The 15,014-nt window shown below is 39.4% G+C and overlaps 1 protein-coding gene across 8 annotated transcripts in view; it reads right to left on the bottom strand.

Moving 5' to 3' along the window:
- Nucleotides 1–893: 893 nt before the first annotated feature.
- Nucleotides 894–15,014, bottom strand: part of bahcc1a (BAH domain and coiled-coil containing 1a) — a 77,072-nt gene continuing 62,951 nt past the window's right edge. For 3 of the 8 annotated variants that reach the window (XM_083565725.1, XM_083565732.1, XM_083565731.1), the window contains 15 exons: nt 14,396–14,510; nt 14,078–14,279; nt 13,818–13,991; nt 12,651–12,824; nt 12,330–12,577; nt 9,475–9,552; nt 9,249–9,390; nt 8,618–8,735; nt 8,249–8,324; nt 6,175–6,283; nt 5,932–6,048; nt 5,515–5,670; nt 4,239–5,437; nt 3,904–4,140; nt 894–3,811 (listed from right to left, as the gene is read on the bottom strand). In XM_083565725.1, coding sequence (XP_083421851.1) covers nt 3,599–3,811; nt 3,904–4,140; nt 4,239–5,437; nt 5,515–5,670; nt 5,932–6,048; nt 6,175–6,283; nt 8,249–8,324; nt 8,618–8,735; nt 9,249–9,390; nt 9,475–9,552; nt 12,330–12,577; nt 12,651–12,824; nt 13,818–13,991; nt 14,078–14,279; nt 14,396–14,510 — 3,358 coding nt within the window. In that variant the 3' untranslated portion in view covers nt 894–3,598. The remainder of the gene's footprint in view (nt 3,812–3,903; nt 4,141–4,238; nt 5,438–5,514; nt 5,671–5,931; nt 6,049–6,174; nt 6,284–8,248; nt 8,325–8,617; nt 8,736–9,248; nt 9,391–9,474; nt 9,553–12,329; nt 12,578–12,650; nt 12,825–13,817; nt 13,992–14,077; nt 14,280–14,395; nt 14,511–15,014) is intronic. The other 5 variants (XM_083565730.1, XM_083565728.1, XM_083565729.1 and 2 more) reach the window with 5 other exon arrangements.

Raw genomic sequence — 15,014 nt, forward strand, 5'->3', positions numbered from 1 at the left:
GGAGTAACTGGACTACCTGTGGAACCTGATTGGTTTGGAGGTACTGCCTGATGCTACAAATAGTCACAAGGACCCTAAAAAAACTTGAGTCAAATCAGTCAGGAAGGAAAAGAAGAGGGCAATTGTCCATGTCCACCACCTGCAAAACCATTTTGGGGGTTGTCTTTTTGTTGGACTGTTGCCTCTTCAGTGCACCTGTTTTCACATTTATTTGCACCAAGCAGGTGAAACTGAGTCACAATCATTTATGATTCCGAACTGGACAGACTGATATCCTTCAATTTTGACTGACTTGGTGTTATAGAATGATGATTACAGTAAGTATTCCTGCATATTTTGAGCAGTGTACACAGAATACAGTACTCTTAACATGGACTTAACCAGAAATTCTCCTAAATTATCCTACACTTTTAGTGACTCATAGTCAAGCAGGGCCTAACCCTTTTCTTTGTGACTTTCCATCTACTGAATTAGCTTTGTCCCAGTGTGGTTTATGCCTAACTCCATTGTCAGGTATAAGCCACATATGCATCAACATGAACAACATGAATGAAGGGCTTTCTTTAACTCAGCCATAGACACAAAGCCCGTACAATGACCCTGAAGTCACATATGGGAAGGACATTGACCTACTTAAGGCTCAGTTGTGCTTATATGTAGTGTCTTTGCTCTTTTGCACCTCCAACTATAAACGTTCAGGCACCGAGAAGGTGAATAATCTGGATTGCATCAAAAACTAAAATCATTTCATTTGATTTAAAAATACTATTAAAAGGACTCACTGTTGTAAAGCTGATCGTACGTACACATATGAAATGTAACACCGGTATGAATGTCAGATTTGAAAGTCTTCTATTTAAGGACAATCAATCATTGAAATAATTACAAATATCCTTGAGCATGATATTTATTCATAGTCCCTCTATAAAAAATCTTAATACTAAAACAACATTTACAGCTTGATACTCATAAAGTGTATTTCTGTAAAATGTTTACTCCCCAAATCAGACATTAGTTTACACATTTACAATCTTTACAACAGTTTTCAGCACAGAGAAATAAAAACACAAAAATAACAACAATAAATGTATATACTTAATTTTGCTTTCATCAATTTTAAAACATAAAAATTCTGTGACAGGTGGAATATTAGGTACATATATTTTTTTTAATCATGTATAAATCAAAATTGAAATAAAAAAAAAGGTTTCATAGGATAGACGATCCTGCGTCCTCCTGATCATTTCCATTAGCCTTTATTAGAAGCGCCACAAAAATTGCTGCCCATCATTCAAATGTTGAGTCAAAGTAGTATTGCACTTTTATTAATGGGCAAATGACCTTTTCTTAAATTATGATAGATGACCAATTTTGAAAACAAGACCATCTGAAAATCTCATATCTGTTCTTCTAAAAAGAGAAACTGACCTCTCTTATGGAACAGTAATCAGGTTTTTGCCTCTTTTTAGCAGGACAATGTAACTAATAGGACTTAGCCTTTATGATAAATAATCATATTTTTGTGCCATTCAGAAAGGTCTTCAGAGAGGATCTTCACGCTTAACCTATACTAAGTACATTCATATTACTCAGTCCAGTGCCCTCCTTTATCAGGACAGTAAAACAAAGGCAAACATTTAACATACAATTAGTATGGCCCAAGCTAAGTGTTAATAAATAACCTATGTAGGAGTCAAGTTAAGCCAAGTTTGAAATTACTAAATTATAATATGATGTACTTTTTCTTTCAGGTTAGTGTTGAGAGGCAAATGAATAGGCTGAAAACTGTGCCGAATACATTTTGGTGTCCATTTGTAAAGAACAGAAGATAAGGTTAGAAATGGTCAGGGATAGGTCACTAAATGATGTCACTTCCCCTGCAGTACCACAAAAGTTGTTAATGGGGGTCAGAAGGTGAGGGTCTAACTATAATTCAAGGCACAAACCAGCATACTCCAGTGTTCTCTCTGTACTAGTTCTCTCTGCCAGACCATTGCACTTTGATTTAAAGAGCCTCTATGTTCAACACAAACGAAATAAGCGCTGTCACATTTTTCTTTTTTTTCTTTTTTGATGAAACAGTAACACTGACAATAAATAGGTTATAAAAATAAGAATCAATACTTAGAGAATACAGTGAAGGTTGCATAATAAAAAAAAAAAATGTTTTTGGCACACAAATAAAAAAAATCTAATAAAGTATATTGTAATTGTGTGAGCCTGTCAAACAGTCCACACTTGCTCTTTTATAAACATGATTGTCCCTAAAGACAAACAACTTTTCTAAGCTTTTCTAAGAGCTCTTGTTATGCTTGGCACAATGCCATTTCTTTGTTTCGATATCTTGGCCTTGGTAAAACTACCTCAAAATGTCATTACCATTGCTGATGAGTAGAAAGTTGGAAAAATTGTACAAAACATTGTCAATAAAGCAAAATTATGTACAGTCACTGCAACATATTAAGAAGTATGTTGATTGCAGAAGAATGTACAGCGCTAATTAATAGAGTTCACCATTTTAAGATTTCTCTGGTATTTTATACATTAAGTACATATTTTTAGCGCCTGTATTTTCCATTCAATCTTTTTTCCTGATCTTTTACGATACTCCTCTGAGACACGTATTTCTCAATTAAATAACATCAAGTAACTTTTACGTGGTTTTCCCACCTTTTTTCGTTTTATTTTCTTTTTGGGTAAAAAGCACAGTGGACATGAAAATAAAGGTATGCACAGACAAAATAACACAGAGAACTAATAAAAAATGCCCAAAGTGCAGCCATAACAATGACTGAAACTCATAACATCTTCTCTTTCTGTCTCAGCAGGCAATGTGCAGTGCAATGCATACAACTTCAGTTCATCTTTTCTCATAGAAAAATAGATCAATCCAAGCATCAGACAATAAACCTCATATGTACAGTACATCTACCATATAAAATAACTTTGTATATACATACTGTATAGACAACGATGACGAAAAAAAAAGAAAAGAAAAGCAGATCACACATGCACCTGTACACTATACACCTGAATAAGAAAACAGGTAAGAGGTACTGAAGTGTATGGCTTAATAGTAAATAACTCCTTAAATAAACATATACATAAACTTAATATAATAAATCTAATATTTACTTAAATATCCCTGGAATCATCACATGGTGTGGGGAAAAAAACACACCATTCTCACTTTGTCTCTGTTTTTTTCTATGCAATAGAATTCTCACATGAAAGCCATCTTTCAAAACCAAAAAAAGGGTTCTGCTTTGGTGACTTTAAATAGTTGGGTTTTTTTTATTAATTTTTATTTTTTAAGTTAAGCTGTAAAATGTGAGATTAAACATGGATGTACTATACAGAAAAGTTGGACCACAGGCAAACTACTTGTGGTGGTAGTTTGTCTTTGGGAGACCAAGCACAAGTTGTGAGGCTGGGAGGTTAAATCCTGGTCTACTTTAGCAATGCATGTCACCACAATTCAGATCCTGTTAGTAATATTTAAAGTTGTGATTGTTGCAATACCCCATCCTAACTGGTTAATTTCTCCTTAAATTCCTTCTGAGGCAAATGCTAGATTGTCATTACCCTTAGACCAATGCTAGCAGAGGATAGACACTCCGTCTGCAGTAAGCAGCTGGCCACTGGTGGGGTCGTAAGTACCAGCCAGATAGTAGAGGTCCTGAAGGTTGCTTCCAGGCTTACTGTTGCGGCTCAGATGCTCATATTCCTTACGGCTCACAACCTGGCACTTATGAGAGATTGTCTGCACATCATTTTCATCCTCGTGGCATGACTGATAAAGGGCATGCTGCTGAAGAAGAAACATATTCTTTTTTTATTAACTACATTTACAATAGGAATCTGCAAAGATCATAGATCTTGGAGAAAACTAGGCTCCTTTACCTTGCCATCATGATGTCTCTTGCCAAGATTGGTCTCTTCAGGGTGGTAGAACCACTTGACCTTCACTACCATACTGCTGGTCCAGGACTCCCAGAAGCTCTCAATGCGGCCAATGTAGGGTAGGTGAGGACGGCCAGCTGACAGGAACACTGCACAGTCTCCTACATGCACCGTGTCCCTGCCACGGACTATGGACTTGTAGTAGAGCTTACGAGCTTTCCCTTTTAGCCCACGTCTCTTGAGAACAAGAAATATTATTTTTGACATAACATTCGGATGTTTATAATTGGGTACACGCATTATCATATGTATATGTTTAACAATTTCTAGATTACCTGGGTGGGATCCCCAGACCATCTCCACAATTGCCTCGCTGGCATGCAGGGAGAGACTTTGGGCCTACTATGGTCAGCCAGTAGTTTTTGTCTCTTGACCAGGTCTTTGGAAGTTTTGGTAGATGAACTGAGACACTCTTTCCTTTTCAGGGGCTTGCGAGCAGCACTGTCAACATTAGCACCTTTAGCACTAGAGACAGCCATAGCCTTGGCCACAAATGAATGCTGTGGAGGTCTGGTAGTAGCTTTATGGGAATGAAGAAGGGAGTGATGGGGAGTTAGGCAGCTTTGCAGGAGCAATGTGGAGTTCTCATCATCTTCTGAGCTATAAGAGGAGTCATTGTCAGAGGAGCAAACACTGGAGGTAGAAACAGAGCCTGAACTAGAAGAGCTAGATGACCCCGAAGAAGAAGAGGAAACGGAGAGATGGGAGAGGAAACGACCAGCCATTCTTATGCCATCAGAAGCTGGGACCAAAACTGATTCACTTCTTCTCCTCCTTTCCTCTTCTTCTTCGTCTTCCTCATCCATGTCTGAATAAGAGCTGTGACAATCCATGTGGCAACTATGGCCCATTTCTCCATGCTTGCTCACTATCAAGGATGGGGATGGCTTTCTCTGGATTGGTAGGAGCTCTGCCCGAGAGCTGTCTCCCTTCCTTTTGTCCTTTACCAACAGAACTGGGTGAGAATATGTATCAGGCTTGGGTGGAGCACCAATACCTTTAGAACCAAACCCAGAACACCCTAACATTAGCAGTGCCTTGCTGCTCTTGTTCTTGGGATTCATTACACCCTCGTGATCCAGTTTTATCAGGACTTCATTTTTCCTTCCCCGAGGCACATCAGATTCCTCAGACTTTCTGCCCTGACCACAGGGACTGTTTCTGCCCTCTAAAGGCATACTAGAGGTCTGGCTGCAGAATGATGAGTAGCCATTAGCAATACTACTAAAGGAGTCCACCTCAAAGGACCTGCTATTGAAGATGCATTTGGCTGGTGTTGTCGTAGAGACTGAAGCATGAGGAAATCCTGCCTCTTTTTTCTTCGTGGCCTTTTTGGTTCCTGATCCATTAAGTTGAAACAAATTGACAGGCGCTCTCTTTCTAGGCTGAGCTATTGATGGCCAAGTAAGTGGAGATGCTGAGGTTTTATCACTATCTGAGATAAACCTCTTCAGTCCTGATCCTTTAGGTCTCCCTGAGAAATAATGTTCAAATGTATTAAACCATGTTTTATGAAAGAAATATTGCTTACTGCTGAGGTAAAAACCACACCTGGTTTTCTCATTGGCTTCTCCTTGATTTTGGCTTCCTCTTTGCTTGATGTTTTTGCAGAGGAACGGTCAATCTGTGAGCTTCTTCCCTCTTGACTTGAAATGATCTTGTCTGGTTGACCATTGGAAACCAATGTAGGATTGGACTCAGCATCTACTAAAGTTAAAAAAGAGGATTACAACTTTGGCTCAATACTGCGATTTGAGCTACAACTACATCTCAATATAATTTTACATAATTTTTGCACATTTGCAGTAAATATTTGATTAAATAACCTAATTTAATATCATTTTACCCATTTGGTTACATTATTACATTCTTTTTTAATAATGATTTTTGCTTGTAATGAGGGACATCCCAATTGATAGTAAGGTTTATTACAGAATACAAGAAAAGACAAGAGAACAGAGGACCTACAGTTAATCTGGTATCCAGCTGGAAGGAGACGAATGTTGCGGAGAGAGATCCACCCTCTGTCCCCATCATCAAACTCTACCATCACTCCACCTGGCTTACACTCATTATTAGAGCCACCTATTAGCAGACAACAAATCCCATTATATAAAAAAATCCATAAGATTAGCAGTATGTGAACAAGCATACATATAAAACAAAAATAAAAATTATGCCGTTAGTTAAGAGAAATTCCAGTTTTCTCACCCCTGCGCACATAGCCTGGGTAAAGACATCGCGAGCGTTCACTCCAATAGGCGCACACTCTTGTTCCTTCGGTTAGCAATGCCTCTGTTTCTGGACGCACATCCAAAACCTGGTATGCACACAAAAAACCCACTGCTGTTAGTCAGTGCCCGTCCAAAACAAAAAAAGTGTTTGGACCCAGAGAAGAAATTTAGATTGCAAAACAGACAGCTTCAAACACAAGTACATGCACTTGCACACACACTAGTCACTGTGGCAGTGCTGAAAGCAGCACTTATCTCATGCCAGCATGCCAGTCAGGCCTGAAAGCAGCGGAAGCTGTGATGTGGTAAACCCCGACTTGCTGAGTAATACTAAAGAGTCTGTGAATGGGAGGGCTGTGATTGCAGGTTGCCAGCATTTTCCCTTTTCCACAATGCAGACAGGGCTCAGCATCTGCCCTCTTTCAAGTTGCCTTAATTTTGGGTTACCATGGTTACAGGTACTTTTTCTCTGATGAGGTGTGAAGTTGGCTTGTGACTAGTCAAAGTGATTGAGTTATTTCTCACTGTGCATGTGTGTACGTGGGAGTTAATAGATTGAAGTCAAAGGTAAAAGTCGACTGGAGCCATAGTGGGATAGGGAAAGCAGAAGTGCATGTGTAATTAGATCCAGCTGCTGGGAAACTGTTGTTTACTCAGTGGAGCAGCTGCACAACAACTGTATGTGTGACTGAGAGTGTGCACACGGCATGTGTGCATTGAGTGGGTTTGCGGGTGAGAGTTATGCTAGATACAGCCAAAACATAGCAGTTGCACCCAAAGTTATGAAATGTATTTATGAAAAGCTATTGTTTTCCCCTGAAGACCCAGGAGATTTTGTATAAAAAAAAAAGTGTGCACGTGTTTTTGCACATGTCTTTATGTACGGGTGTGAAAGAGGATGAAATGGGCTATCAGAGGCAAACATGTCTTGTCATGCCTCCGCAGTCCCATTAATAGGGACATTGATAAACCCAAATAGTTTTTAAGGGAGCAAGCACTTATTAGGTTACATGAACGAGAGAAGTAGAAAGTAGTAAGAGATGCTCATATTCAGCTGGTTCCTGTTAAGAGTGCAAGTGTTTACCTAATCATTATCTAATGACACATTCTTCACTGTTTTTTAAAATTCATTTCCATCATGCTGAGATTTCAGCAACTCATTTGCCAGTGATCTGTGACCAGATGTGTGACCATGCAAAACAATAGCCAGAAACAAGCCCTCCACCACCACTGCACCCACAGGAACAAAGAATCGCAAAGTAGGAAAAAAAATGAATGCTAGCCAAGAACACGCTGTGGTTTACAGTGTATCATTAGAGGCATTTCATTGATGGCTTAGATAAACAGTAATGTTAACATAACCCCATTAGTTCAGCTCTGAACACACACAGAAGAGGAAGAACTTGACATGCTCCTTTATAACACTTCAGGCCACAGCAAGCTTAGTGAAATATGCTAAATTGCTGATTGTAGTTACAAAAAAAAAAACCAGAAGCTGCCAGGTATACTAATATTTGGGGTAAAGGGTGGGGTTCCTCAAATAAGACTGAGCTGTAGGCTCAAAGTGCTAGGTCTTAGGGATGTGGTTGTAATGGAAGGCCGGCAAGTTTTATAATTTGGAGGAGACTCTAAAGAGACTGGACTGGAGCAGTTTCATAATGGTCATTACAGGAAGAGAAGAAGGAAGGTGTTCATTAGGCTAATGGATATTACATTTAATGAGGAGGTGTGAGCTGAGAGAGGGCTTTCCTAGGATCTGCTGTTGGGTGAAGTGAGCGACACAAGAGAAATGGTCTCTGATGAGAGACCTTTGTGGAAGAGGATATGGCTGAGTGTGGGGCTCTGATGGAAGGGGCTATTTAGTAGGATGTGGTGAAAGTAGTGGGGGGTGGTATAAGTGGTAGCTATAGACAAAAAGGGTGTGAGCGCATGTGCACGAGTGTGTGTGTGTGTGTGTGTGTGTGTGTGTGTGTGTGTGTAAGAGGATAGTCCTGAGAGGCTAAAGCCCAGAGAACAGGCAGGCTTGTGGTGCAATTTTAACAAGAACTCACTGCTTCCTGCAAGAGCTGCTCCAGGGAGTAGATTCTGGGGCGGTTTCCTCTCTCCCCATCGATAACAATGCTGTAGCTGAGAGAAACAGAAAGAGGGAGGAGGAGAGAGTACAAAGGAATTATTTTCAGCTGTGTGTGTAATGCTTGACTTCCCGTGTCCGGCTCCACTTCTCCAACTTGCTTTATATGACTGACCCTCTGCTGCATGCTGCTCTTTTTAACCAGTCTAGAACCAATATGCTTAAGTCCATCTGAAATATCCACAACTCTATAAAGAGTATGTACATGCATACATATTGGCTGACATTTGGTGCTTTCTTTTATGAATGATAAAGTGTTTTACACTAAATGTGTTTGCATTTTACTTACATGTCAGGCAGATCTAAAGTTCTCACTCGGGCAGCATACAGTAGCTCATCTTCTTTACTGATGAGAATTTTGAGCCCTTCAGTCAGTAGATCTTTGCTCAGTACACAGTTTGGAGGAGCTGATGATGGAAGAATAAAAAAACACTGAATCAAAATGACAATTTCCATTAAAAAATGTATAAAGCCATGGTACATGTGTCCGTTGGAATCAACAATCTTGGTTCTAGAACATCCCAATGAGGCAAAAATGCAGTCCACTGAACAGAAATAGCATATGAGAATTCACATATATTACACCAGCAACTATTATAAAAAATATTAAATTGTAGGAGCATGAGAGGCATTTTTAAAATGATTGCTTTACTGTTTATAGTCTTCAACTGTCCAAATATTCTGCTTTTGAGTAAGACTATCCAATCCCAAGTGGGGGGAATTTCTCAGTATACAGCTGGAAAAAAATTCTAAAATAAGGCCACTCCTTGCAATTTTTCTTTTGTGTGTTTCTCCCAATGTTGTAGGTGTCCACTGCCACCTGGTATATTTGCAGATCTTTTATATACATATGCTTTTAAACAATGTGAATCAGTTTGCCAGTAGTTTAGCCAAAATTTCTTCTTTAGGATGAAATTTACCTGGAGATTTTCTGGTGCTTGAAGAAAAGTTCTCCTCATCATCATCCTCATCCTCATCGGAGAAGCTGCTATCTCCACCCAGTTGGAATCCATCGTCTGCTGCAAAGCTCTCCAAAAGACGACTGACTGCACGCCCTTTAGACTACACCAGACATACATGCACATCTCTGAGAGCACTGAGGGACACACATGGTTTTGGATTTATGTTGTCTTTTTGTGTATTTACCTGTCTAAATCTGGTCCTCCGTTTACAGGTGTCATCACCCTGAGAAGACTGGACCACAGCTGACCAACAACTTTTCGTCTGTAATGTTACAGAAAGTGATAAAAGATATAGAAACAAAAATCATTAAGAGTTACTAAAGCTAAGCAACCTATATATCGAGAGAGAGAGAGAGAGAGAGAGAGAGAGAGAGAGAGAGAGAGAGAGAGAGAGAGAGAGAGAGAGAAAGAGAGAGGGAGGCTGAAATTAGAGGTGTGTTATCATGACAGGGATCCTTTCGGACATAAATAAAGCCATGCAAATAGGAGGCTATCACTTCCATATGAGAAAAGAAATGATAAATAAACAAATATAAAAGAGGCAAATTTTTTGCAAAAATTTGTTTTACTGATGCACCAAGTCTCAAACAAGCACTAAAATCCACCCTGATGCACACATCAAGTCTAAGAATCAGGTAAATACAGTCTCAGTTGAACAAAAGTACACAACATATTGCACCGTGTCATTATTTATTTTTACAAAAATCAAGCCGAAATGAAGAATACTTTTGTGAAAAACTAAGTACACCTTAAGATTTGATAGCTTGTAAACTTGTACAACCACCGGTTTATGGATGTGGCAAAGGAAAGGCATGCAGGTAGTTTGTTTAAAAGAGGCAGATGTAGAGAACAGAGTAGTATGGAGAAAGATCCACTGTGGCGACCCCTAACAGGAGCATGCGAAAGAAGAAGACGATGCTTGTACAACCACTTTTAGCAGCAGTAATTTGAAGTAATAGTATATCATTCTCTTTCATCATTATGGATGAAGTTTGGCATCTTTCATTAAGGTTTGTAGACATTTGTTATGCACAGCTCTCTTAAGCTCCTGACACAGCATTTTAGTCAGGTAAAGTCTGGACTTGATTTTGTTTTCTTTTTTTGTTGTGGATTTGCTGGTGTCTTGGGATCATTGTCAAGCTTTAGTTGTTGGAGAGATGGCCTAATATTTGAGTCTAAAGTAATTTTTAATTCAAAACAAGCCCAAATCATTACCCATCCACTGTCCTTGACAGTTGGAATGATGTGTTGTTGATACAATGTATTTAGTTGGTCAAAGGTGGTGCTGTACATTATGGCCAAGCATCCCTACTTTGGTCTTATCGGCCTAAAGGGCACTGTTCTTGTGGTTTGTTCAGACGAAACTTTGCAAACCTAAGCTTTGCTGCCATGCTTCTTTCAGAAAATAGGTGCTCCAATGTACTGTCATATACTTTTACTTTTAACGTGCTTACTGAGTCCTGTAATGTCTGATATTAGTTTCTCTGAGCATTGCACATTCTGGGCTTGGGGTGAATTTACTGGCAACACCCACTCCTGGAAAGATTGCTAACTGTAATCTTCCTCACTGTAGAATGGCAGATTTTAAATTGATTTTGAAATGGCCTTATAACCCTTCCCAGATTGATAGGCAGCAACAATTGCTTCTCTAGGATCATTGCTACTGTCTTTTTCAATTGGTGCTGTGTTAACACAAAAACAGAATGCTCTAGGCCAGTAGACTGCTACAACCTGGGCTTTTTATAAAGAGGTGGTCACACTTTGATGATTAATTAATCAAGGGCAATCCACTGTGGCGACCCTAATAGGAGAAGCCGAAAGAAGAAGAAAAACTAGTAGCACTTGGCTGCTCCTTAGTCTCTTAAATCCTGTGTAAGCAGTAAAGATGTACTTAATTTTTTTACATGGCTTTTTCATTTTGGCTTTATTTTGGTAAAAATAAATAATGACACGGTGTAATACGCCACACTGAGGTTGTATTTTCCTAATTTGAAGACCAGATGATTTTTATTATGTCTATATGCAAAACAAAATAATTCAAAGATGTATTTTTATTTTTACATGACTGTACATACAGTACAGACCAAAAGTTTATATATATTATATATACAGTACAGACCAAAAGTTTGGACACACCTGCTCATTCAAAGAGTTTTCTTTATTTTCATGAATATGAAAATTGTAGAGTCACACTGAAGGCATCAAAACTATGAATCAACACATGTGGAATTATATACGTAACAAAAAAGTGAACTGAAAATATGTCATATTGTAGGTTCTTTAAAGTAGGCATCAAGAGAATGCCAAGAGTGTGCAAAGCAGTAATCTAAGCAAAAGGTGGCTACTTTGAAGAACCTACAATATGACATATTTTCAGTTGTTTCACACTTTTTTATGTATATAATTCCACATGTGTTAATTCATAGTTTTGATGCCTTCAGTGTGAATCTACAATTTTCATAGTCATGAAAATAAAGAAAACTCTTTGAATGAGAAGGTGTGTCCAAACTTTTGGTCTGTACTATAGTAGGTGTGTAGATCATGGCTACTTTGTGGTGATACAGATACAGATATTTGGAGTTATAAATAGATACAAATAGTATCATTGTTGGTAATTACAGAAAACTGTTTAATATCCAAAAGTAAATGCTTCCTTGAAACAAAAAGTGTGTCAATGTCTATGATTCAAATTAGAGACAATTTGAAGAAGCACAGCTTTGAAATGACTCAATGTAAAAAAAATAACAAAATAACAAATAAGGGTAAAAATGTGATTTCTGTTAATTTTTTGTTAGGCACATACGAGTTGAAAAGCAGGTACATCTTTTATTTAAAGGGAAATCGAATTTTCTAGTAAATTATTTTAAATCAGTGTATTAGTGAACAGCTTCAGCATATCTGGAGGTAAATAAAATGCAAAAAGCTCTATATTAGACCTTTCTTGAGAAATATTTATTGTTACTGACATTATAAAGAGAGTATAGAAGACATGGTTTACTTTGTACTTTCTTCATAATAAACTCACTGTTCTGTGCTCACCTTGCTAAGCACTCCACGGAGCATGGAGCTCTTCCGAGTAGCTCTCCTCAGCCTTTCACTGGTGGTGGAGAAAGACAAGAGGCCTGCAGGTTTACGATAGTGACCAGCCCACAGCTTCTCCTGCAGCCTGGGACGCCCTGGTCTCCTCCTCACCCCCAAGCCCTTAACTGTATTGTTTGGTGCTGATCTGCAGTGGGGCTTTTTCTTTATTTTCACCTCACCATCTGTATATGACCGAACCTGGGAACCTGCAGGAGCCCACCAATTAGACGAATACAAAATACAAAATATTAGAAAAAAGACTTTGAGTTTCGTACTAACCATACAGCTCCTGTCGTTCTCTTTTATTCTTTGCCTTCTGATTGACTTCCAGTTTCACAACAGAGGAAGGGGAGGGGTCTTTTAGGATGGAGCTGGATGGAAGCTCCCTGGAGGGTGGGACTTTGATGGTATGGCCTTCATCGATGTTGTAATTGCCTTCTGCTTCCTCCTCTTCTGTGGGATAAACAGCAATCACAGCATGATTCTGCAAGCATTTTTATTAAACATGATCTTTTTCAAAAAATGTAATATGCATAGTTTTTTCTACTTCATGCCAAACCAAATCTAGATATATCCGGTTTTAAATAATCTAGTGTTTATAACTCATTCAGGAAAAACAGTTTATAATTTAATAATAGATACTGCCACAAAGCAGCATTGCAAAAAATTGGATGCAGTTTTAGATCCCTAATAAGCAAGCCAGAGGCAAGAGTGAATAAGTTTCCTGGGATGAGCAAAGTACTGGCTTGATGATTACGGTAGCAGTTTTTTGAATTTACAAGTCTACAATATCCAGGTGAGATTATGCCTGAAGCAATGGTAAGTTTTTGGTAAGTACAGAGTGTCCATGTGGAATGCATAGCAGCAGAAGGTGAAGCACAATCAGTCTGTAGTTTCATAGAGTGATAATGACATTTTTTGATTCAGGAGTCATCAACCTCTCCCTGTTAAATATGTGTAGTCTGGAAAGAATGTGTGTGCGCATGTGTGTATGTGTATGTGCGTGTAGCAGTAGGTGTTAATGCCCAGTCAGCTGTTGAGCTGTCGTATGAGACAGCAGGCTGCAGCTGTGGTTGTGTGTCTGCCAACGAAAGGATGGAGTGAGAGGTGTCAGGTGTCTACACACCCCAGACACTCTTGTCATTTACAAGCAATTCATCAACACCCTCTCACTCACCTCCATACACACAATCTCACACACTCTTGTCTTTCACTTGTCAGCATTAACAAATTAACATCTCCTCACATGACCACTGGGGGCACAGTAACTCAAATAATTGGCAATGCATTGCTGAGACTTTCTTTTCATAATTAGGATCATAATGATTTATTGTGTCACCTGAACCGTATAAAACATTCAGATTTATAAAAAATGTAAGACTATAATGGCCATAAGGTAACCCTGTGGTTTTCTCAAAAGTTGTTGATTAAATAGGTCAGACTTACCTTGCTCAGAGGACTCTGTATCCTCTGCAAATGTTTCCCCGTCCTCTGTCACGTCCTGTGCTCTGGCCTGAGGCTGCCGCACACAGGCTGATGCTCGGTTTAAAGCCGCCTCGCTCTTCTTCTTACTATTCCTCAGGCCTTTCCAGCTCTCCTGAGTGCCGCTGTCTCCACTGCCTGCATATAAAGATAGAATGAGAAAAATGCCAACTACGGCCAAATTCACACACAGGAGCAGCTTAAAGACAGTGAATGAATTTGACCTGTGTCACTTTGGCCTTCAGATTCATTGGCTGTCATGTTAGAGAGTCTAGAATCCACTTTTGGGTTGCGCTGAGAATTGTACAAGTGAGCAGACCCCAAGGTTTCACGGTCCCTGATAGTTCTACTGACAGCAGGTTTGGACTTCAGCTGTGCCATGTGAGGCTCATGGAGGCTGCTCTTTTGGGTGGATTGCATCTTTATCTGAGAGATTGAAAAAAATAAAAATCATTGCAGGGTCATAACACTAAGTAAACCATAATTGGAGTGCATGAGACGTGGGAATAACATCATGAACTCAGTGAGAAATAGACAGTAACCTGTACAGCTCCAAGACGACCAAACCCTCGGTTGGATAGCCTCCTCTTCTTCATTAAATCCCCACCTCCTCTTCCTGACTCCTCTGTCAGCAGATTAAGCACCACCCCCATGGACCTGTCATTCAAACAATGCCACAGGTTTAATAACAGTGGCACTTCTACACTAAATCAAGAAATACACAAACGGTACATTTCTGTCACTGCACATCACAGCATTCTGGCTGCACTTCCACATTAGTACCATGGCTTACAAAGAGAATGCTCTTGCATTTCCCTGGCAACATGCCCAAAGAAGCATACAAACGTGTGGCAGGCTGCACTCAAACAAAGAGATTAACCTCCCTCCTCCCTCTGCTGTGCCATTTGTTACTGGGAGCTTAATGTGAATCACAAACAGAGCCCTTGGTGCAAAAGAGGGAAACCTCATTGACATTTTCTCCCCCATGTCCTGCTTATTACATAATAGAATTAGAGCAAAGTGTGTTTTTGTCTGCATGTCCATTTGTAGTTGTGCTAAACGTGTGTGTTTATGTGTCTCTGTGCATTTGTGTGCGATACAGTGCCCTAGGGCAGCGTGATAGACAAGCTAAGGACAAAGACTCTGACAGTGTGTGTTGTC

Source organism: Silurus aristotelis, assembly GCF_946808225.1.
Source record: "Silurus aristotelis genome assembly, chromosome: 17".
NCBI lineage: Eukaryota > Metazoa > Chordata > Actinopteri > Siluriformes > Siluridae > Silurus > Silurus aristotelis.